Genomic DNA, 25102 nt, shown 5'->3' on the forward strand with positions numbered 1-25102 from the left:
TACGGACTTTCAGCTCCCTCCAAAGATTTTCTATTGGGTTCAGGTCTGGAGACTGGCTAGGCCACTCCAGGACCTTGAGATGCTTCTTACGGAGCCACTCCTTAGTTGCCATGGCTGTGTGCTTCGTGTCGTTGTCATGCTGGAAGACCCAGCCACGACCCATCTTCAATGCTCTTACTGAGGGAAGGAGGTTGTTGGCCAAGATCTCGCGATACATGGCCCCATCCATCCTCCCCTCAATACGGTGCAGTCGTCCTGTCCCCTTTGCAGAAAAGCATCCCCAAAGAATGATGTTTCCACCTCCATGCTTCACGGTTGGGATGGTGTTCTTGGGGTTGTACTCATACTTCTTCTTCCTCCAAACACGGCGAGTGGAGTTAGACCAAAAAGCTCTATTTTTGTCTCATCAGACCACATGACCTTCTCCCATTCCTCCTCTGGATCATCCAGATGGTCATTGGCAAACTTCAGACGGGCCTGGACATGCGCTGGCTTAAGCAGGGGGACCTTGCGTGCGCTGCAGGATTTTAATCCATGACGGCGTAGTGTGTTACTAATGGTTTTCTTTGAGACTGTGGTCCCAGCTCTCTTCAGGTCATTGACCAGGTCCTGCCGTGTAGTTCTGGGCTGATCCCTCACCTTCCTCATGATCATTGATGCCCCACGAGGTGAAATCTTGCATGGAGCCCCAGACCGAGGGTGATTGACCGTCATCTTGAACTTCTTCCATTTTCTAATAATTGCGCCAACAGTTGTTTCCTTCTCACCAAGCTGCTTGCCTATTGTCCTGTAGCCCATCCCAGCCTTGTGCAGGTCTACAATTTTATCCCTGATGTCCTTACACAGCTCTCTGGTCTTGGCTATTGTGGAGAGGTTGGAATCTGTTTGATTGAGTGTGTGGACAGGTGTCTTTTATACAGGTAACAAGTTCAAACAGGTGCAGTTAATACAGGTAATGAGTGGAGAACAGGAGGGCTTCTTAAAGAAAAACTAACAGGTCTGTGAGAGCCGGAATTCTTACTGGTTGGTAGGTGATCAAATACTTATGTCATGCAATAAAATGCAAATTAATTATTTAAAAATCATACAATGTGATTTTCTGGATTTTTGTTTTAGATTCCGTCTCTCACAGTTGAAGTGTACCTATGATAAAAATGACAGACCTCTACATGCTTTGTAAGTAGGAAAACCTGCAAAATCGGCAGTGTATCAAATACTTGTTCTCCCCACTGTATGTACTACTAATTAGTGTTTAGAAAATATCTGTACTTTACTATTTACATTTTTGACAACGTATACTTTTACTTCACTATATTCCTAAAGAAAATAATGTACTTTTTACTCCATATAATTTCTCTGACACCCAAAAGTACTTGTTACATTTTGAATGCTTAGCAGGACAGGAAAATAGTGAAATTCACACACTTCAATAGAACATCACTGGTCATCCCTACTGCCTCTGATCTGGTGGACTTACTAAATACACCCACTTCATTTATAAATTATATCTGAGTGTTGGAGATAGCCCCTGGCTATCCGTAAATAAAAAATAATACTTACTGGTTTGCTGAATATAACTTTTTATTTATTTATTTTTTTAAACTTTTGACACTAAAGTATATTTTAGCAATTACATTTACTTTTGATACTTAAGTATATTTAAAACCAAATACTTTTAGACTTTTATTCAAGTAGTAATTTACTGGGTGACTTTCACTTTTACTTGAGTAAGTATGACAATTGGGTACTTTTTCCACCACTGGCTATAACACAACAATGTTGAATAAATGAAGGGGTATGAATACTTTCTGAAGGCACTGTATGTATTCACCAGGAAGAAGCTGGTGACACATCTGCAGGAATCTGAGGAGTCTGTGGAGGTGTCCAACGCCAAGTGCTCTTCCCTGGGGAAGACCAAGCACCGTCTGCAGACGGAGATAGAGGGACCTAGTAATGGACCTGGAGAGCGCCAACGCTGCAACCTCCGCCCTTGACAAGAAGCAGCGCAATATCGATAAGGTGAGCCATAGGACGCTATCATGGGTAATGTGAACTACAGAGATATGCTGTCAACTTTATGACATCCTGTTTCTGAGTAAGGATCTCAACTGGAATGACCTCTGTGGAAAAAATAGCAATTTTGTCTGTTTTGAACATAAACGTAATCTAGGCAGCGGCAATGGAATGACTAAAGAGGTGAACTACTGATTTCAGGTGCTGGCTGTGTGGAGGCAGAAGTATGAGGAGTGCCAGTGTGAGCTGGAGAGCTCTCAAGAGTACCGCAGCCTGAGCACTGAGCTGTTCAAGCTGAATAACTCCTATGACGAAGCTCTGGACCACCTGCAGACCACCGAGAGAGAACAAGAACCTTCAGGGTACGACCACCTCACACACATCTGATTACCTCAGACTATAGTCATTGTTCCATGCCACATGAATTTAGCCATTTAATTACATTGTAGCCAAATTAGTACTTTCTCCCCTCAAACCCCCTATACTGTATTTCAGTATAAAATAATATTCAAATGAATGATTATTAGTTGAGAATTTCACACCAATCTTACATGGTATGGAAACGCAAACTGAAAGGCCTTTTTGTTCCACTAACCCCACTGTCCTCTTCTTCCCCACCTACAGAGGAGATTGCTGACCTGTCTACCCCTAGAGAGCTCCTTGGTCTTCATGGTGCCACTTGTTTGGTGGTACCCCTTGCTTAGTGTACCCTGACATGTTATCTAATCGTATGGTCATTGAACTCACTGGAGGTTGTTGATTTCCCATCATTCTCCACCAGCTTCCTGTAGATGTCAGCCTTGATCTGGTTGAGCTCCAGCTGGATACAGAGAGTCTTTCTCTCCTCGTGTTCCAGAGTGCCCTGAGAGAAAGAGAGAGAGAGAGCAGAATATTATACAAACAAAATACACACAATAGTTTCAGTACAGTACAGTTAAAAAGGCAGAGGGAAAAGGCGGAACAGAGACTTACCTTAATCTCCTGTAAGGCAGCCTGGATCTCACTCTTCTCCATGTTCAGATCCTTCTTGATCTGCTCCAGCTCATGGATGGTCTTCCCTCCCTGGCTGATCTGATTAAGGCTGACATCTACAGTGGGGAGAACAAGTATTTGATACACTGCCGATTTTTCAGGTTGTCCTACTTACAAAGCATGTAGAGGTCTGTAATTTTTATCATAGGTACACTTCAACTGTGAGAGACGTAATCTAAAACAAAAATCCAGAAAATCACATTGTATGATTTTTAAGTAATTAATTTGCATTTTATTGCATGACATAAGTATTTGATACATCAGAAAAGCAGAACTTAATATTTGGTACAGAAACCTTTGTTTGCAATTACAGAGATCATACGTTTCCTGTAGTTCTTGACCAGGTTTGCACACACTGCAGCAGGGATTTTGGCCCACTCCTCCATACAGACCTTCTCCAGATCCTTCAGGTTTCGGGGCTGTCGCTGGGCAATACGGACTTTCAGCTCCCTCCAAAGATTTTCTATTGGGTTCAGGTCTGGAGACTGGCTAGGCCACTCCAGGACCTTGAGATGCTTCTTACGGAGCCACTCCTTAGTTGCCCTGGCTGTGTGTTTTGGGTCGTTGTCATGCTGGAAGACCCAGCCACGACCCATCTTCAATGCTCTTACTGAGGGAAGGAGGCTGTTGGCCAAGATCTTGCGATACATGGCCCCATCCATCCTCCCCTCAATACGGTGTAGTCGTCCTGTCCCCTTTGCAGAAAAGCATCCCCAAAGAATGATGTTTCCATCTCCATGCTTCACGGTTGGGATGGTGTTCTTGGGGTTGTACTCATCCTTCTTCTTCCTCCAAACACCGCGAGTGGAGTTTAGACCAAAAAGCTCTATTTTTGTCTCATCAGACCACATGACCTTCTCCCATTCCTCCTCTGGATCATCCAGATGGTCATTGGCAAACTTCAGACGGGCCTGGACATGCGCTGGCTTGAGCAGGGGGACCTTGCGTGCGCTGCAGGATTTTAATCCATGACGGCGTAGTGTGTTACTAATGGTTTTCTTTGAGACTGTGGTCCCAGCTCTCTTCAGGTCATTGACCAGGTCCTGCCGTGTAGTTCTGGGCTGATCCCTCACCTTCCTCATGATCATTGATGCCCCACGAGGTGAGATCTTGCATGGAGCCCCAGACCGAGGGTGATTGACCATCATCTTGAACTTCTTCCATTTTCTAATAATTGCGCCAACAGTTGTTGCCTTCTCACCAAGCTGCTTCCCTATTGTCCTGTAGCCCATCCCAGCCTTGTGCAGGTCTACAATTTTATCCTTGATGTCCCTACACAGCTCTCTGGTCTTGGCCATTGTGGAGAGGTTGGAGTCTGTTTGATTGAGTGTGTGGACAGGTGTCTTTTATACAGGTAACGAGTTCAAACAGGTGCAGTTAATACAGGTAATGAGTGGAGAACAGGAGGGCTTCTTAAAGAAAAACGAACAGGTCTGTGAGAGCCGGAATTCTTACTGGTTGGTAAGTGATCAAATACTTATGTCATGCAATAAAATGCAAATTAATTACTTAAAAATCATACAATGTGATTTTCTGGATTTTTGTTTTAGATTACGTCTCTCACAGTTGAAGTGTACCTATGATAAAAATTACAGACCTCTACATGCTTTGTAAGTAGGACAACCTGAAAAATCGGCAGTGTATCAAATACTTGTTCTCCCCACTGTACATGAAGCTGGTGGAGAAGGACGGGAAATCAACAACCTCCAGTGAGTTCAATGACCATACGATTAGATAACATGTCAGGGGTTGTACAGGCTCTGGTAGCTATCTCTCCTTTCAGTATCAGAGGCTCATGTCAAGGAATGTCCCTGCCTTTCTAACTCTCCACATTTTTGCTCTCTTTCACCCTCCCTCTTCCCATTCCTCGCCCCCCAGCCGTAACCCCCAAGGAGCCCTGGAATCCATGCAGGCCACCCTGGACTCAGAGTGCAAGTCCTGGAATGAGGCGGTGCATCTGAAGAAGAAGATCGAGGGGGACATGAACGAGATGGAAGTGCAGGTCAAGATTAAGGCAAGTCCTTCAGCAGCCAGTCTGACAACTCCACACTCACTTATGGCCTCTGTGACAATGTCCAGACAAGGTTCCTCTGATTTTGTTTTTACAGTGCTTTGTATACACTGTAATAAACTCTTCAGACTAATTAATAAATTCAAGTTAGCTACTTGACTCATCTACACTTCAGATTGTTTGCCTGCTGTGTTATGTCAATAGCATTCTGTACTGAACACTGTCAATGTCCTCTGTAACCCCAGGAGCTGGATGACACGCTGCAGCAGAACAAGGAGCTGAAGGAGCAGGCGGCGGTGACAGAGCGCAGGACACGCAAACTGGCCGAGCACGAGCTGCTGCACTCCCAGAACACAGGGTCAACCTGCTGCAGGTTTCCCTCAAGAATTTCCATGTATTTAGTGCCATCCATCATTCCTTCAATTCTGTCCATTTTCCCAGTCCCTGTTGATGAAAATCATCCCCACAGCATGATGCTGCCACCCCGTGCTTCACTGTGGGGATGGTGTTCTCGGGGTGATGAGAGGTGTTGGGTTTGCGCCAGACATAGCATTTTCCTTGATGGCCAAAAAGCACAATTTCAGTCTCATCTGACCAGAGTACCTTCTTCCATATGTTTGGGGAGTCTCCCACATGCCTTTTTGCAAACACCAAACATGTTTGCTTGTTTTTTTTCTGACCACTCTTCTGTAAAGACCAGCTCTGTGGAGTGTAAGGCTTAAAGTGGTCCTATGGACAGATACTCCAATCTCCGCTATGGAGCTTTGCAGCTCCTTCAGGGTTATCTTTGGTCTCTTTGTTGCCTCTCTGATTAATGCCATCCTTGCCTGGTCTGTGAGTTTTTGGTGGCCAGCCCTCTCTTGGCAGGTTTGTTGTGGTACCATATTCTTTCCTTTTTTAAATAATGGATTTAATGGTGCTCTGTGGAATGTTCAAAGTTTCAGATTTTCTTTTTGAACCCAACCCTGATCTGTACTTCTCCACAACTTTGTCGCTGACCTGTTTGTAGAGCTCCTTGGTCTTCATAGTGCCACTTGCTTGGTGGTACCCCTTGCTTAGTGGTGTTGCAGACTCTGGGGACTTTCAGAATAGGTGTGTGTGTAAATATATACTGAGATCATGTGACACTTAGATTGCACACAGGTGAACTTTATTTAACTAATTATGTGACTTCTGAAGGTAATTGGTTGCACCAGATTTTATTTAGGGGCTTCATACCAAAGGGTATGCACGCACCACTTTTCTTTTTTTTAAATATATTTTTTTAAAACAAGTAATTTTCTTCACTTCACCAATTTGGACTATTTTGTGTATGTCCATTACATGAAATCCCCCCCCCAAAAAAAAAATCGATTTAAACTCCATGTTGTAATGCAACAAAATAGAGAAAATGCCAAGGGGGGTGAATACTTTTGCAAGACACTGTACAAACCGAAGAGGACAGCAATTTACTTGGTTAGAGATATTCACCTCTTCACCATTACTGAACAGTAAGTGTAGATCAGTGGTGTGACAGTGTACTTATTGACAGAGCTGGAGAATAAGCTAGAGTCTGAGCAGAAGAGCCAGGAGTTCCAGAAGGGTGTCTGCAAGTACGAGAGGAAGATCAAAGAACTCACCTACCAGGTACAGAAACACAGCACCTTCATTAGCCATGGGGAAAATGTAGGAAGAGATCTGTGTCATGCAGTTCCCCAATGTTATGATTTTGCACTTCATTAGGTTCAAGTGATCATCTTAATGATGGATCATATTGCTGATTATATTATTTTTCTATGATGTAGTGGTGAAGTGATGATGTAATGGTGTAGTGCTTCATGCTGCCCCCTGCTGTTTGTTTGTCCCTGCAGAAAGAGGACAGGAAGAACCTGGCTAGTCTGCAGCAGCTCATAGACAAGCTGCAAGCCAAGGTGAAGAGCTACAAGAGGCAGGCTGAGGAAGCGGTAAGTCCCCATACCACTTCCAGTTTACTGTTGTGTTACTGTATGGAATGTGGGTCTGTTTCCAAATGACCTACAGTGGTATGATCTAGTTACCTGCTCTCTCTGATCTCTCACTCTGTCCTCTCCCCTCAGGAGGAACAAGCTAACTTCAACCTGACCAAGTTCAGGAAGATCCAGCATGAGCTGGACGACGCAGAAGAGAGGGCTGAAATGGCTGAGACCACGGTCAATAAACTCAGAGTTCGCACTCGGGACCAAGGGCCAAAGGTCAGTACTACACTTTATGGAAGATACCGGTAAGGTGTGATTTATCACATAACATGTGGCTAACAATTGAGGGAAAATATTATTATTGGATTTGGAACAAATTCACTAGACTCAACCAGTCAGCTGAAGTTGGTCTGCTCTGGAATATTTAGGGCAGTGGTTCTTAACCTGGGTTCGATCGAACCCCAGGGGTTCGGTGAGTCAGTCTCAGGGGTTCGGCGGAGGTCAAGACACACATCCGACTCATATGATTCGTGATGACACGCCCCGCTTGGCCATCATTGGCTGCAGGTGATCACGCTACATCGCTTGGCCTATCTGTGCTGCAGGGAATTTGGTGCGCTCAGTAGTCGACTTGTGACTGTCGTGATGGTACGTTTTGTGATTTCTTTCTTAATATTTTAATCCCTTCATACTTACGTATATGTACAATATGGATTCACATGTATAACGGAACGTGATGGGAGTCAGCGTCCTAACTGCATGATTTGCAATGCCAAGTTGAGCAATTCTAGTTTAGCACCGGCAAAACTAAGAGAACACTTCCTTAAGCTGCATGGAGATGGAGAATACAAGAACACAACGCTCGCTGAATTCAAGGTGAAGAGAGCCAGATTCGATGAAAAGGCTACTCTGCCTGTTCTCGGCTTTGTACCCATCAACAAACCGATCCTCACAGCATCGTACGAAGTTGCTTACCTGATCGCAAAGCAGGGCAAACCACACACCATTGGTGAAACACTCATAAAACCAGCTGTGTTGAAGATGGCGAATATCATGCTGGGAAAAGAGGCTGAAGTTAAGTTATCCCAAATTCCTCTTTCAAATGACACCATCAGCGACAGAATAGAGGACATGAGCAAAGACATCTTGGCTCAAGTAGTTGCAGATCTGATTTCAAGCCCGGCAAAATTCAGCCTTCAACTCGACGAGACCACAGACGTTTCCAATCTAAGCCAGCTTGGTGCGCTATGTGAAAGACGACGTGATAAAGGAAGATTTTTTATTTTGTAAGCCTCTTACAACAACAACTAAGGCAGCCGATGTGAAGAAACTTGTGGATGACTTCTTCAAAGACAACAATCTTTCGTGGGATATGGTTTCTGCAGTCTGTTCAGACGGCGCTCCAGTCATGCTGGGAAGAAAGTCTGGTTTTGGTGCGCTAGTGAAAGCCGATGCACCACACATCATTGTTACGCATTGTATTCTGCACAGGCATGCGTTGGCAACAAAAACCTTGCCTCCAAAACTGGCAGAAGAATTAAAAATTGTAGTGGAATGCGTGAACTATGTGCGAACTAGTGCTCTGAGGCACCGCATCTTCAGTGAGCTGTGTAAAGAAATGGGCTCTGAATTCGAGGTACTTCTGTACCATTCTAACGTTCGGTGGTTATCCCGCGGACAGGTGCTGAATCGTGTTTTTGCCGTGCGTGTGGAATTAGCCCTGTTTTTGCAAGAGCACCAACATTGTCATGCAGATTGCTTAAAAAATTCTGAGTTCATTCTCATTTTAGCGTACATGGCTGATATCTTCGCAGCTCTCAATCATCTCAATCAAAAGATGCAGGGCGGTGGAGTCAACATCATCGAAGCGGAGGAAAACCTGAAGGCTTTTTTAAAAAAGCTACCGTTATGGAAACGACGAACAGAGAACGATAACTTCGCAAACTTTCCCCTGCTGGACGACTGTGTAAGTAAGATCGAAGATATCTAGATATCTCCTAACTTTTGCCACACACGGCGGCTCTATGACTGTAGCCTATTGCCGCTTTGATTACTTATGATTGGCCAACAACAAGCTACACGCGCTACACTCCACTCTCTGTATAGTACTATAAATAAGCATTTCATAAAGAGAATGGTTAGACCTTTTCAGTGAAAACTGATGCTTAAGGCAGTGGTACAGAGCAGGAGAGAGGCTGCTGACCTGTGCTGGTGTGCTCAGCCTCCTCCGTGGCCATCTGCATGAGGGCGTCCAGCACCAAGGCGTTGTCAAGCCACGTGTACCAGTCCTCCAGCTCCTGCAGGAAGTTAGACGACCCCGTGGCCTCAGACACCTTTCTGGTGGCCAGCTTACACAGGCGCTCGATGAAGCACGGGATGTTTAGGAGGGTCACTGGGAACAAGGAGGCAGCAGAGTGGGCTCATTCATTGATCATGTACTCTACTACAGTTTTAGGTTAAGGGCTGAGAAAATTTTTGGACAGATTAAGGGCATCAAATCAAATAAGTACTACAAATCAACAGATTAATTAAACAAATCCTTTAACAAGACCCAAAGATAGGGTAATTGAGCTAAAGAATAAGAAAAAGGTCATTTCTCCACTGTGTTTCTGTATCCCTTGTCCTACCTTGGTTGACCTCTGCACGTGAGAGGCTAGAGTCTTTTTTCTGCTGGGCGTTCTTGGCCAGCAGGGTGTGTTTGTCATCATTCCCCACGTCGGGTTCTGAGACTGTGACAGAGAGGATGCGGCAGAAGTTAGCCAGCTGCTGCTGGTCAAAGCTCTGAACCAGACCAGACAGGTTAGCAATCCCTTCCAACTGGATCATCGCCTGTGGCAGAAAGAGGACCAACATATGGGTCACCATTGGCATAAGATGACCATGGATATAAAATCTCCACCCAGCGCAAACCCACAAACTCTCTCGAGGTGAGCAATATTGTAAAAGATTTTGTTGTAAAGTTCCTCTGACCTTCTTGACTCCGAGAATATCCTCGATTAAAGTGGCAGTCTGTAGAAAAGTCTTCTGGTTCGTCATCAAGGTAAAGAGAAACAGGACAAAGTAGTCTCTGGCTGCAAGGCTCTTTGTTACCCCTTCCGTCTGAGAAAATTAGGGGAGAGATTTGATGATTAATGAATGTTTATATTAAAAGGCAGACATTATTCATTATTTTCATGAAGTGATGTTCTGCGGCAAGTGTACTTACACATATGCAGCAGTTGTAAAGAACACTAAGGCAGTCATTGACCAAGTCATCATTCACTGCAGGGACAAAACATAATGAATGTACTTTATTCTCCCAGATAGTCACCAGTTGAAGTATCCTGGGGTAAGGAATGTTTGGGGGATTTTCAAGTCCCTCAGTTGAGCACCTGATACCCCTTTTTACACTTAAGCTGGGCTGAAGTGCATTTGAGTATACCTTTTTTTACACACTCATGGGGTGGTGATCATATGAAGACTTGTTTGTAATTCATTAATATCACACTGGAGCCATCTGTACCTAGGAAGTGTTTAGTGTGCATTGGACTTACCTTATACATACAACTCTCAATCCTGACGCAAAGTCCACCATCTTCCCCCTAAGAATCCATTTTCCACCCTTTTTGTTCATCTAAAGTTAAACCATTTATTTATTTAACAGTCTTGTTTGTGAATTTAATATAAGGATAAGCATAATAAATTCTCACAACTATCTCTCGAATGTGTGTGGTGTATTTTGTTCACAGTGGTCTTATTGATGGGACACAATAACAAATGTCGTCTTGCCTCAGAACGTCAGGCTGTAAAAACAATGATATTTCCTGAAGATTCCACAAGTTGAATCGCTATTGTTGACACCCAGCAGATAAACTCCTGCACACGGCCGACATTCCTTATGGTGTGTTCCGTCCTTTACTCAACGCATCTCTCCACACAACACTGACTGCAGACAGTAATGAGACAGATTGTACTATAAATGCTTTTAGAAGTCTTTATTGGTCTATATTGCAGTCACACCACAACTGTTGCAGCTGGCTGGCTGTGATATCTTTGGTTGGGGAATTATCCTCTGGATTACTCTGCAAGCTGAAATACACAAGTTAAATATGCTTCAGTTATATGCCCTAAATCAGTGGTTCTTAACCTTGTTGGAGGTACTGAACCCCACCAGTTTCTGGTGGTTCATTTATATAGTAATTGGCATTCAACATGACCTCATCTGGGATTTGAACTCACAACTTCTTGGTTCACAGCATTCCAATCTTCCTGCTACGCATCTGTATTGCTACACTTTGCACTTCAAAGTAAATCTGAGCTCTGTTAAAAATACATTCAAGAAAAACTATTTATCATAGCGATTAAGGAGTAACATAAAATGAGAAATATGACCTACCAACATTAGATAACTACTCAAATTAAATAAGTTAATGATGAGAGAATAGTCAGATGAAATGATAATTGACACAGACATGGTGGCGTAGCAGGAAGATCGAAATGCCATGAACCACATAATTGAATTGTAATTACTGTATAAATGAACATGCACAATGTAATCATGTATGTCAAGGTGTGTCAAATACATAAGTTGAAAACATTGTATGTTAAAAGCATTGCGTGTGTGACTAATTGCACAGCCTTTTTTAGGTAAGATGCCCAAAATAATAATTTCTAGTTGAAAGAACATAGGACACAAATTGTGCAAACACATCATATTAAGTTAACAGCATTTTTGCCTACATTTTCTAATGTTGGAGGCATGGAGCTAAGTTTGGGCCAACTAAAAATGTTAAGTTCAGTTAACACTTTGACCGAAAAGTTGAGTAAACAAAAAAAGGCAGTGGAATCAGTTACTTAATAATAATTAGTTGAAACAACTAGATTAGTGTTTATTTTATATATATATATATATAAAATAAAATAACAATATACATATATATATTTTTTCTTGAAATGTTTATTATTGAAAAAAAAGTTATATATATAAAAAATAAATACAATTGTATTTTTATTTTTTATTAAGCAGTGTATGGAGAAAGCCTAGGAACCCTTTTGGAATAGTTTTTTCTGAGTGTACACAGAAGCTCCCACCTTTAGTGGTTAGAGCGTTGGGCCAGTAACCAAAAGGTTGCTGGATCGAATCCCTGAGTTGACAAGGTCTGTTAATCTGTTGTTCTGGTGTGTTCGCAGAGCATGCGCAGAACAGCTGGCAGACATTTTCAACCTCTCCCTGTTCAATCTGTAATCTTAAACTGACCCAAGAACTCTAAGGCTTCATGCAACACTGACTACCACCCTGTAGCACTCACATCTGCAATCATGAAGTGCTTTGAAAGGCTGGTTACGGCAGATAAAGTCCATCACACCCTAGACCAGTGGTTCTTAACCTTGTTGGAGGTACTGAACCCCACCAGTTTCATATGCGCATTCACCGAACCCTTCTTAATTGGAAAAATAAAATATGATTTTTTCAAATTCAAAACATAGGTATATATTTTACTGGTGCACAAAATGAACCGTGCATCAACATCAACACTGTGTGTTCAAAGAACAAAATCATCAAAACATGATTTTCACACAAAAACAAAAACATAATAATGAATATTTACTGCAAATCAGTGTGACTTCTGCTGTTGCCTTTCAGAGACCAGTTCAGAAATGCGCGGCTTCACCTTGGCAAGTGCCACTCTCATGTCATTTTCGCAACAAAGTCTGTTCCTTTTCTTCGTTTTTATGTCCAGCATCCTCGAAAAGGATTGCTCGCAAAGATATGTTGTAACAAACGGTATGAAAATCTCCAGAGCTTTCTTAGCAATAACAGGGTACGTTACCATTTGTTGACACCAAAACGTTGAAAGCGTTGTTGTTCTGAAGAGTTGCTGTTGAACCTGGCTCTGCTGAATTTCAATGATTTCATCGAGGTATTCATCATTGACATCTGTTGTCTCAACACTAAACGTGACCGGCTGTCTCACCCATGCTGGATATGACTCTCTTGTAGGGAAGTATCCGTCGAGAGACTTTGCAAGCTCATCTAAGTGCGTGGCAATTGCTTGCTTCAGTTCCGCGGGTACAGAAATGTCTCCGATTCCAGATACATCTTCGATCTTACTTACACAGTCGTCCAGCAGGGGAAAGTTTGCGAAGTTATCGTTCTCTGTTCGTCGTTTCCATAACGGTAGCTTTTTTAAAAAAGCCTTCAGGTTTTCCTCCGCTTCGATGATGTTGACTCCACCGCCCTGCATCTTTTGATTGAGATGATTGAGAGCTGCGAAGATATCAGCCATGTACGCTAAAATGAGAATGAACTCAGAATTTTTTAAGCAATCTGCATGACAATGTTGGTGCTCTTGCAAAAACAGGGCTAATTCCACACGCACGGCAAAAACACGATTCAGCACCTGTCCGCGGGATAACCACCGAACGTTAGAATGGTACAGAAGTACCTCGAATTCAGAGCCCATTTCTTTACACAGCTCACTGAAGATGCGGTGCCTCAGAGCACTAGTTCGCACATAGTTCACGCATTCCACTACAATTTTTAATTCTTCTGCCAGTTTTGGAGGCAAGGTTTTTGTTGCCAACGCATGCCTGTGCAGAATACAATGCGTAACAATGATGTGTGGTGCATCGGCTTTCACTAGCGCACCAAAACCAGACTTTCTTCCCAGCATGACTGGAGCGCCGTCTGAACAGACTGCAGAAACCATATCCCACGAAAGATTGTTGTCTTTGAAGAAGTCATCCACAAGTTTCTTCACATCGGCTGCCTTAGTTGTTGTTGTAAGAGGCTTACAAAATAAAAAATCTTCCTTTATCACGTCGTCTTTCACATAGCGCACCAAGCTGGCTTAGATTGGAAACGTCTGTGGTCTCGTCGAGTTGAAGGCTGAATTTTGCCGGGCTTGAAATCAGATCTGCAACTACTTGAGCCAAGATGTCTTTGCTCATGTCCTCTATTCTGTCGCTGATGGTGTCATTTGAAAGAGGAATTTGGGATAACTTAACTTCAGCCTCTTTTCCCAGCATGATATTCGCCATCTTCAACACAGCTGGTTTTATGAGTGTTTCACCAATGGTGTGTGGTTTGCCCTGCTTTGCGATCAGGTAAGCAACTTCGTACGATGCTGTGAGGATCGGTTTGTTGATGGGTACAAAGCCGAGAACAGGCAGAGTAGCCTTTTCATCGAATCTGGCTCTCTTCACCTTGAATTCAGCGAGCGTTGTGTTCTTGTATTCTCCATCTCCATGCAGCTTAAGGAAGTGTTCTCTTAGTTTTGCCGGTGCTAAACTAGAATTGCTCAACTTGGCATTGCAAATCATGCAGTTAGGACGCTGACTCCCATCACGTTCCGTTATACATGTGAATCCATATTGTACATATACGTAAGTATGAAGGGATTAAAATATTAAGAAAGAAATCACAAAACGTACCATCACGACAGTCACAAGTCGACTACTGAGCGCACCAAATTCCCTGCAGCACAGATAGGCCAAGCGATGTAGCGTGATCACCTGCAGCCAATGATGGCCAAGCGGGGCGTGTCATCACGAATCATATGAGTCGGATGTGTGTCTTGACCTCCGCCGAACCCCTGAGACTGACTCACCGAACCCCTGGGGTTCGATCGAACCCAGGTTAAGAACCACTGCCCTAGACCCACTAAAATTTGCATACTGCCCCAACAGATCCATAGACAACGCAATCTCAATTGCACTCCACACTGCCCTCACCCACTTAGATAAGAGGAATACGTACACTATATATACACAAACATATGTGGACACCCCTTCAAATTTCAAATGAGTAGATTTGGCTATTTCAGCCACACCAGTTACTAAAATCGGGCACACAGCCATGCAATCTCCATAAACTTTGGCAGTAGAATGGCCTTACGGAAGAGTTCAGTGACTTTCAACATGTCACCATCATAGGATGCCACCTTTCCAACAAGTCAATTCGTCAAATTTCTGCACTGTTAGAGCTGTCCCAGTCAACTGTACGTGCTGTTATACGTGCCCAGTCACAGTCCACAAATGGGCGGCACCCATTTATGGAAATTTAAGTGGGGCGTGGCTGGCCAGTTTTGTGTAGCGGCTGGTATCATCACGTGATCACCCGTGCTGTTCATCCAGTATAAACCCAAATTATTATTAGCCCTAGTTAGATAGATGGCAGAAACAGCCTATCAGAATACAATGTAATGGTTTACTCCCAATCTGTTGATGAAACCCATAACAAAGCTTGCTAAATAACTGTTTCGTTAACCAAACTAGCTAGTAGTGCACACTTTCAGTTGAGCAAACCCATGTTAACGTTAGCCAGCTAATATAACATTGAGTAATATAGCTAGCTAGAGATGCCAATTGCATGTATAAATGCGAACAAACAAACCAAAGACGTTAAACTAGCTAATAGTTAACTAAAACGGGCATCCTGGATCAAGAAAAGAGTTAGCTAGCTAGTGCAGGCTACATGGAGGTTCTCAGCTGGCACTTTGTAACTAGTTCACGGTGTATATTCCAACTTTGTCATGTAAATGAACACATTATTTTGGAACACAGCCAGCTAATGTTAGCCACCTAACCAGCAAGACATGCAAACTGCTACTTCATCCCGGCATCTTGTGTGTGCCTGTACTGTAGCTAGCTAGTTACTGTACTACTAGCTCTCTGCAGGGTTGCAAATGCAGGTCCCGGGCTTGAGTCTTGCTCCCCCTTTTCAGATCGTTTCATTGTCAAGACATCGCACTAGTTGTGTCTTACCTGTGTCCCTCGGCTGAAACCCCGGCCAACGATCTGACTATGTCTGATCTTTGCAGTAATATTTCCATTACGAACACTTCGTTTCCCTCCAGTCCAAGGGGACTCCAACCCCAGAAGCGTCGCCATTATTTGTTATCCCTGAACTGTTCCAAGCCAGAAGATTTAGCTAACTAGATCTCATCAGATTCCACAGTTACGAGGTCAAAATTGGCTACAATTTTTTGTGTTAATTCAAGGTTAAGGCATAAGGTCAGCGGTTAGATTTTAAGAATATCAATTGTAGAAATGGGCGGTGTTTATGACTTTGTGGCTATATAAACTTGTGACGACCGCTAGGTCTTGATACACATATTCAAAAGTAGCGGCATCTAGTGGTAGGATTTGAAAATAGTTTTGACATGAGACGCTTTCTCCGTGTGGCCCAGATAACTTCAGCACCTGGTGTCTTGTTTTGATGCTCTTTTTTTGTATGAAAATGTTGGCAATCACAAGAAACAAAACTGTCATATACAACTTCATTTATTTATTCCTAATTCTTACAACCAGAGCATGCAGAACTATGCTGCCACGAGCCAAATGCTGCTAAAAAGTCAGAGTTAGTTTCAAGTTAGTTCAGACATGGCATGTCATTCATATACAAACGGATTGCAGAGTAACAGATTGCATATGAAACGAACAATCGGTTCAATATTTAGTCCAATTAAAACGTTCTTGTTGTTCAGTGATCTTCCTTCTTTGGTAAAAAAAGAAATAGACCAATGCATGGGCGTTTCTGTGTGGACAAGCAGAATGGAACCTTCCTTGAGCTGAAAGGAAGTGCTCCTCACATCATAATACCAAAGACAGTACAGATAATACCTTTCGGTTCCAGCCTCTGAAATGTGCTCTTGAGCACAAGCACAGCTACAGCATTAGAAGACTTGAGAAGTGCCACGTAACACTGCTTCCCTGTGGCTACCTGAACCCTAACACACATTCTACCATCAAAACATTGATTGTGCTTGTAGTTTAATTTTTTTTCATTGTGGTTGTAAATGGTAGGCTTACTTCTATCAACTTCCACTATGCTTTTATGTAGATCATCCTTTCTGGCCTAGTACCATTAGACCTGCGCAACAGCAGACCGGACAGCATGATGTCTGTCTATTTTACTCTCATAGTCCTCCCTTTCCTCATGTATCCCAGTGTTTGCCACAGTTCTGGCAGCTGGCCTCTGTCATGTAGAGGTATGAGCTGATGGCCTCCCTCAGACCTTCGCTCACTAGAGAGTCCTCTGAATCCACTCTGGCCTTATTGAAGATCAATGAACTAGAAAGACAGAGGCATATGGAATGTGATTTACTTTTAACTACCACCAGAATGCATCATCTTACAATGTGTATACAGTGCAATTGATTGCATAGATATAGCATCACATTTAATTTCATATTGACAAACAGTGAAATAAATAGTGTGTAGGTCACTTTGGACACAAAATATGATAGATGGAAGATTTAGGAATGTGCCCCACCTGTCTACGTCATTCCAGTTGAGTGTGGGCCTCCTGATAGCTTTGGGATACGGTCTGGTGGTCAGGGTAGTATTGTTTGAGCCTTGGATGATGCAAGGCTCCCTCAGTAAACAGCACAACCCATCTGCTGACTCTGTGGATAGACATGTTTCCAAATGTTTAAAACATTCTCTAGCCAAACAACTCCTTATGATTGACAAGAGTGTGCAAGCTGTCGTCAAGGCAAAGGGTGGCTACTTTGAAGAATCTCAAATATAAAATATATTTGATTTGTTTAACACTTGTTTGGTTACTACATGATTCCATATGTGTTATTTCAAAGTTTTGATGTCTTCACTATTATTCTACAATGTAGAAAATAGTAAAAATAAAGAAAAACCCTTGAATGAGTAGGTGTGTCCAAACTTTGACTGGTACTGTATATTTCCCTCATATTAAACACCAATGGCATTCACTGTTGATGGTTTATATTTAGGATAATGTTTTACAGCTTTGTCAATATATTAGTTTTTTTCAAAAATCATCTTCATGTATTATTTTATATACTGTATATTACATGTGATGAGGCCGCAGAGAGCCAGAGATAATTAAGACACCTGTGATAATCTGAAGTACCCAAAAAGCCCCTAGATGTCATCTGATTAAAAAAATGTACTTGAAAGTTAGCAAAATGCTGGTAGTGTACCAACTTCGAAAGTTTCCAGTAATATAACCTCCCCTTGCAACCATAGTGAACAGACAGCAATAGATCGCAGTAGTACCATACAGTCCGCCCTATTTGCATACTAGAGTATGAACTGTGCTACATATTTAATAATAATGCATTTGAGCCTGTTGATGGGCTTGCACCCACCAGAGTAGTGTTCCACCAATTGGCCCAGGGAGTAGAAGGTGAGGCTGGGGGAGATGTAGAACCAGCCGTTTTGGTGGCGACAGATGCGGTAGTGTTTCACTGTGGCCAGATATGAGTCCATCTTCACAAGGACTGAGAGGGAGTAGGTTTCTGTGAGTAAAAATAACACCGGACTCTTGTCACGCTACAGTCAAGAAAAAGTGCACACAATAGTTGTTGTGCTTATATCAACTTTTTTTTTAGATAACTCATGGGAACATTTTTAAAAACTTGACATAACATTCACTAAAATGAATTTAATGAAATGAGCGTAAAGGCATGAACATCACCTAACCTGTGTTTGTCTGACTCTCTCGGATCAGGAAAGCCCCTGTGTGATTGTGTGGCAGCAGCAGCAGCTCCTCTGCCTTCAACCTGCTGATGCCATAATACTGCCACCTGATTAGAGCAGGATGAGAAAGTTAAAATATTGACTATCAGAAGAAGAAGAATATACAATGAAACTCCCACTACTAGGAAACTACAGTAGTTGCATCATTTCCTACGGTTTTAGGCCTACACACTAAGAAAATAGGGTTCTTGGGAAGGGTGATGGTGCTATGTGGAACCATAATGAACTCTTTGAGCCATTCAATGGTTCTTTGTGGTTCACAAAAGTTATCTTTCAGTGATGAATAAAATGAAGGGGCGGCAGCTCATTAGAATAAGTGGTTTGCTCACAGCTCTCTTTGTACAACTGTGTGTTTGTCATTCCAGTTCATCTAATCTGTTGTGTTATGCCATTACACGTTATACATGACTATGGCCAGTGACGGTGTCTTGTGAAAGACTTACACATGGCCTTGTGTGAATTGAGAACGGTAGACTACAATTCATCAAATGGCCACCGGGCTATTTACATTGACCCCCTCCCCATTTGTTTTGTACACTGCTGCTACTCACTGTTTATTATCTATGCATGGTCACTTCACCCCTACCCCCATGTACAAATTACCTCGACTAACCTGTACCCCCGCACATTGACTCGGTACCGGTACCCCCTGGACATAGCCTTGTTATTGTTATTTTATTGTGTTACTTTTTATTATTTTTTACTTTAGTTTATTTGGTAAACATTTTCTTAGCTCTTTCTTGAACTTCACTGTTGGTTAAGGGCTTGTAAGTAAGCATTTCACAGTAAGGTCTACACTTGTATTCGGCGCATGTGACAAAAAATGTTTGATTTGATCAGTGGTTCTCAATTCTCACCTCATGGACCCCCAGCTGTTCCACACCTAGCACACTTGATTCAACTTGTCAGTTATCATAATAATAACACCTATGGTAATTTGGCTATACAGAATAAAAAACCCTGTATGGTTCTTCAAAATGATCTACAAAGAACCTTTGAGATTGAGAAAGGTTCTTTATAGAACCATTCTCCATAAAGGTTCTAAAAATAACCATTAGAAAGGGTTCTATATAGCCCCAAAAGGGGTTGTAACCATAGTGGAAACCTTATTTTGGTGCTATATAGAATAGAAAATTGTCATTTATAGCACCATACAGGTCCCATTTAGAACCTTATGAGCATGGTTCTTTATATAACCTTAAAAAAATAACCCTTATTTGGCACAATATAGAACCATTTGTTTTTAGTGTGTACATTACACTTTCACACTTCTCCCCACTGTTAGGAAACTCAACTGAAACTACAGCTGCAATCATACCCCACTGAGGGGGGATGATGATGTCATTCAGAGCGAGAGAACAAAATAACTCTGCCTACAGACACTAGAGAGTCACAGTTCACCTACGCTCTTAGAAAAAAAGGTTAAAAAAAGAACCCTTTTTGGTTCCAGCCAGGAATAACTATTTTGGTTCCAGGTAGAAGCCATTTCGATTCCATGTAGAACCCTTTCCACAGTGGCTTCTACATGAAACCCCAAACAGCTTTACATGGAACCAAAAAGTGTTCTGCTGCACTGTAAAAGAAAAATCTAGTTGTTTCAACTAAATTTTATTAAGTATTTTTTTTGTTTACTCAACTTGTCAGTTAAAGTGTTACCTGAATTTGACATTTTTAGTTGTCCCAAACTTAGCTCCAACATGAGAAAACGTAGGAAAAAATTCAGTCAACTTAAAATGATGTGTTTGCTCAATTTGTCTCATTTGTTCAATCAACTCGAAATTATTGTTTTGGCATTTTACAAAGGAAAAGGCTGTGAAACTAGTCACACACACACAGTACATGATCACATTGTGTATGTTCATTTATATAGTAATTGGCATTCAACATGACCTCATCTGGGATTTGAACTCACAACTTCTTGGTTCACAGCATTCCAATCTTCCTGCTACGCACCTGTATTGCTACACTTTGCACTTCAAAGTAAATCTGAGCTCTGTTAAAAATACATTCAAGAAAAACTATTTATCATAGCGATTAAGGAGTAACATAAAATGAGAAATATGACCTACCAACATTAGATAACTACTCAAATTAAATAAGTTAATGATGAGAGAATAGTCAGATGAAATGATAATTGACACAGACATGGTGGCGTAGCAGGAAGATCGAAATGCCATGAACCACATAATTGAATTGTAATTACTGTATAAATGAACATGCACAATGTAATCATGTATGTCAAGGTGTGTCAAATACATAAGTTGAAAACATTGTATGTTAAAAGCATTGCGTGTGTGACTAATTGCACAGCCTTTTTTAGGTAAGATGCCCAAAATAATAATTTCTAGTTGAAAGAACATAGGACACAAATTGTGCAAACACGTCATATTAAGTTAACAGCATTTTTGCCTACATTTTCTAATGTTGGAGGCATGGAGCTAAGTTTGGGCCAACTAAAAATGTTAAGTTCAGTTAACACTTTGACCGAAAAGTTGAGTAAACAAAAAAAGGCAGTGGAATCAGTTACTTAATAATAATTAGTTGAAACAACTAGATTAGTGTTTATTTTATATATATATATAAAATAAAATAACAATATACATATATATATTTTTTCTTGAAATGTTTATTATTGAAAAAAAAGTTATATATATAAAAAATAAATACAATTGTATTTTTATTTTTTATTAAGCAGTGTATGGAGAAAGCCTAGGAACCCTTTTGGAATAGTTTTTTCTGAGTGTACACAGAAGCTCCCACCTTTAGTGGTTAGAGCGTTGGGCCAGTAACCAAAAGGTTGCTGGATCGAATCCCTGAGTTGACAAGGTCTGTTAATCTGTTGTTCTGCCCCTGATCAAGGCAGTTAACCCACTGTTCCCTGGGCGCTGAAGACGTGGATGTCGATTAAGGCAGCCCCCCGCACCTCTCTGATTCAGAGGGGTTGGGTTAAATGTGGAAGACACATTTCAGTTGAAGGCATTCAGTTGTACAACTGACTAGGTATCCCCCTTTCCCCTTTAGTGTACACACAATCTCCCACCCTTAAGTGGAGTCCCCACCTCTCTCTTTATCCTATTGATGAATTCCAATACCCACTCTCTCATGACATCCACTCATCGTAAACAGCTGTGACAGTCAGAAATAAAAAGTGAGACCAAGTAGTAGTCATCTTACCTGTTAATTACTTTGGCAGTGTAGTTGCTGGGGATATAACTCTCATTGCCTGTCGTTGTGGATCGCACCATCCAAAAATCCCCATCGCTGCAATTAAAGAGATCAGTGTTTTCAACCAAACTACCACATACACTACATGTACAGCTCCATGCAGGTATGACACTTACTCTAATAACACCGTGAGCCTCTCCCCTATATGGATGCTGGATTCCAAGGGACCTTGGGAGGGGATGTCATAGAGGGATACCACCATGGGCCTGTTATTGTCTAAAAAAAGAATAATGTCTTTTAATAGTTGCAATCAGCATTCAGGCTGGCTGGAGGATTCTTTCAGATTGAGGTAACAAATCAAGATTTCAAAAGACCTATGGAAGAAGCTGGTGTTTAGTCTTACCTGACATTGCAGGTTCAGTTGGATTCTTCAGAGTTGGCATATTGGACCATACTTTGATCGGGCAAGTCCCCATGACCAGCTGCTTCTCTAGCTGTATGTCTGGATGGCTCCTTAGGCTGAGAGAGAGAGGAGTGTACTGTCATCTATCTTCTTTTGTCATTCGGGTTACACAAACAAGATGACACAGGGACAGAATTAACCACAACAAGAAACCATAATTTCCTCAATAACCTGACAAGTTTCCATTCAAAAATTATTATGACGAGCCTTATACATAGTCCTTATGATCTAAACACTAACTCTGACAAAATAAAGGGTTCAGGTACACTTTACAATACACAGGCCTTAAAAAGGTATAACTACCAGTGGAATAACTTTTCATTAGAGTAAATGCAATAAAAAGTGCTTCCATTGTTAATGTTAATGAGTTCTGAAGTAAAACTGAAACTTACTCACCTTATTGAATTGGTGTTTAACTGTTGGGTAATGATGATGGGTCACCACACACAGCTGTCTATATCCTCCTCTGGGTAGCTGATATACACTCAGCAAAGACCAGTGCTGCAACTAAGATCATGAGTGTTATGTGTCCTGTCTTCAGTGTCTGCATGTACATTCAAATGTATGTATATGTGTATGTGTGCGTGAGAGTGTGGGATCAACACCCTGTTCTATCACAATCCGTGAGAAAGAGAAGGTTTCTCCCTCTGCTCCGTTTCTTGGGAGAGTACTCTATCTACACAACTGTGGCTGAGGGGGTAGATAGAGGAGGACTCAAGACAGAGGCCCACTCGATGAGGACAGGTTTTTATGTCTCTAGTAGCTTTCTGTGATGCCAAAGTTCCTGACATCCTGACACAAAACCGTGTGTATCGAGGAGTTGACATCATTTTTCATGTCCTTAAAATCGCATTTCTGCAGATGCACAAAAACATGAGATAAAAATCTGCTTAAATGACATACTACTTTTCTAGGCTAATGTAATCTGTCAGCAATCAGCATCAGAGCTTTGAGTCATGAATACACCACTAGAACGTATACGCCTACCGAAAATACCATCACCAGCTGGGAGGACTGTGTCAGATTTACAGTAATATGTATACGCTTCTCTGAAAACAAGTTGCAGATTCAAATGAAGTAGAGGAATGTTACATCCTGTAATGTTATGATGCGTTTGATCAGTGTTTTTTCCACAGCACTGTAAATATATTATTATTCTATACTGTAATGAGTAGGATATGTACAGTGGGGCCCGAAATTAGTGACACCCTTGATAAAGATTAGCAATAATTACTATATAAAATATATAATTCTAATACTGAGCTGTATCGTATGCTCAACATTTTTTCGGAAATTATATTATTTTAATCTAATGTAATTGCTCAGAGAAAGACATTTTGTTTAACAAGTCATATTGATTTAATAATGATTGGCACCCCTAAAGACTCCTAAAAAGTCAATTAGTCAAAAGTATAGTATTTGATCCCAGTGTTGCTAGCACGGAATGACTACATCAAGTGTGTGATTCTACAAACTTGTTGGATGCATTTGCAGTTTATTTTGGTTGTGTTTCAGATTATTTTGTGCCCAATTGAAATGAGTAGTAAATAATGCGTTGTGTCATTTGGGAGTCACTTTATTGTAAATAAGAATATAATATGTTTCTGAACACTTCTACATTAATGGGGATGCTACCATGATTATGGATAATCCTGAATGAATCGTGAATAATGATGAGTGAGAAAGTTACGGAGGGTCAAAGATCATACCCCCAAGACATACAAACCTCCCCGGTTATTGTTAATGGTGCAGTGAGGCTCCTCAGAAGAGGAAGGGGAGGACCATCCTCCTCAGTGAAATTTCATAAAAATTAAAATAGTGAAACATTAAACTATACTAAATATATTAATGTCACCAAATAATTAATTAAAACACACTGTTTTGCAATAAAGGTCTACAGTAACTTCAACAGCACTGTCTGGGGTAGCACCATGGTGTAGCTGGAGGACAGCTAGCTTCCGTTCTCCTCTGGCTACATTGACTTCAATACAAAACCTAGGAAACTCATAGGCCTCACCCCCTTCCATAGACATACATGGTAATTATGACCACTTCTGGAGGACGTCCTCCAACCAATCAAAGTTTTTTCAGTATGAACTGACATATTGTCCATCCAATCATAGGATTAGGATCAGAGAATTAACCTAGTGTGTTGTATTGGGGTTGTGCCACAGAGCATTATGGGGGTTCTATGTGTTGAGAGGCTTGGTGGCATTGTTGAATAGAGATTGAGAGAGAAGAGTGTCGCAAACGCCATTATACCAAAGAAGAAGAAGAGAGTAAAGAGTGATAGTTGAGAATTTTTGGGATATTATTCAACTCAAATTAAAAAAAATCGAATTACAGGAGACGGGGAGGTATATTATGAATTGTTTTCTTGGTTTCAGAACTTTATTTCTGTGTCCAGTTAGCAGTGGTGTAAAGTACTTCAGTAGAAATACTTTAATGTACTACTTAAGTCGTTTTTTGGGGGTATCTGTACTTTACTATTTATATTTCTGACAACTTTTACTTTTACTTCACTACACTTCTAAAGAAAATAATCTACTTTTTACTCCATACGTTTTCCCTGACACCCAAAAGTACTCGTAACATTTTGACTGCTTAGCAGGACAGGAAAATTGTGCAATTCACACACTTATCAAGAGAACATCCCTGGTCATCCCTACTGCCTCTGATCTGGCGGAATCACTAAACAAAAATGCTTCATTTGTGAATTATGTCTGAGTGTTGGAGTTTGCCCCTGACTATCTGTAAATTTAAAAAACAAGAACATGGTGCTGTCTGGTTTGCCTAATATAAGGAATTTGAAATCATTATTACTTTTACCTTTGACACTGAAGTATAGTTTAGCAATTGCATTTACTTTTGATACTTAAGTATATTTAAAACCAAATACTTTTATACTTTCACTCAAGTAGTATTTACTGGTTGACTTTCCCTTTTACTTGAGTCATTTTCTATTAAGGTATCTTTACTTTTACT

The 25102-nt window shown here is 41.4% G+C and overlaps 2 protein-coding genes and 1 pseudogene across 2 annotated transcripts; 1 reads left to right on the forward strand and 2 right to left on the reverse strand.

Moving 5' to 3' along the window:
• The first annotated feature begins 1779 nt into the window (after window positions 1-1779).
• On the forward strand, window positions 1780-2946 carry LOC139557111 (myosin heavy chain, cardiac muscle isoform-like; annotated as a pseudogene).
• On the reverse strand, window positions 2203-16042 carry LOC139557096 (short transient receptor potential channel 4-associated protein-like). The gene is made up of 9 exons (XM_071371463.1): window positions 15736-16042; window positions 10524-11058; window positions 10196-10251; window positions 9961-10089; window positions 9618-9819; window positions 9194-9382; window positions 2986-3101; window positions 2761-2875; window positions 2203-2340 (listed from the first exon to the last, which is right to left on the reverse strand). The coding sequence occupies exons 4-9, from the start codon at window positions 10024-10026 to the stop codon at window positions 2303-2305; spliced, it is 726 nt and encodes a 241-aa protein (XP_071227564.1). The 5' UTR covers window positions 10027-10089; window positions 10196-10251; window positions 10524-11058; window positions 15736-16042; the 3' UTR covers window positions 2203-2302.
• A 228-nt stretch (window positions 16043-16270) lies between these two features.
• LOC139557103 (src-like-adapter 2) lies at window positions 16271-22169 on the reverse strand. The gene is made up of 7 exons (XM_071371475.1): window positions 22058-22169; window positions 21831-21930; window positions 21664-21750; window positions 18433-18536; window positions 18099-18248; window positions 17246-17378; window positions 16271-17043 (listed from the first exon to the last, which is right to left on the reverse strand). The coding sequence occupies exons 1-7, from the start codon at window positions 22128-22130 to the stop codon at window positions 16908-16910; spliced, it is 783 nt and encodes a 260-aa protein (XP_071227576.1). The 5' UTR covers window positions 22131-22169; the 3' UTR covers window positions 16271-16907.
• Window positions 22170-25102: the final 2933 nt, after the last annotated feature.

Source organism: Salvelinus alpinus, chromosome 2 (assembly GCF_045679555.1).
Source record: "Salvelinus alpinus chromosome 2, SLU_Salpinus.1, whole genome shotgun sequence".
NCBI lineage: Eukaryota > Metazoa > Chordata > Actinopteri > Salmoniformes > Salmonidae > Salvelinus > Salvelinus alpinus.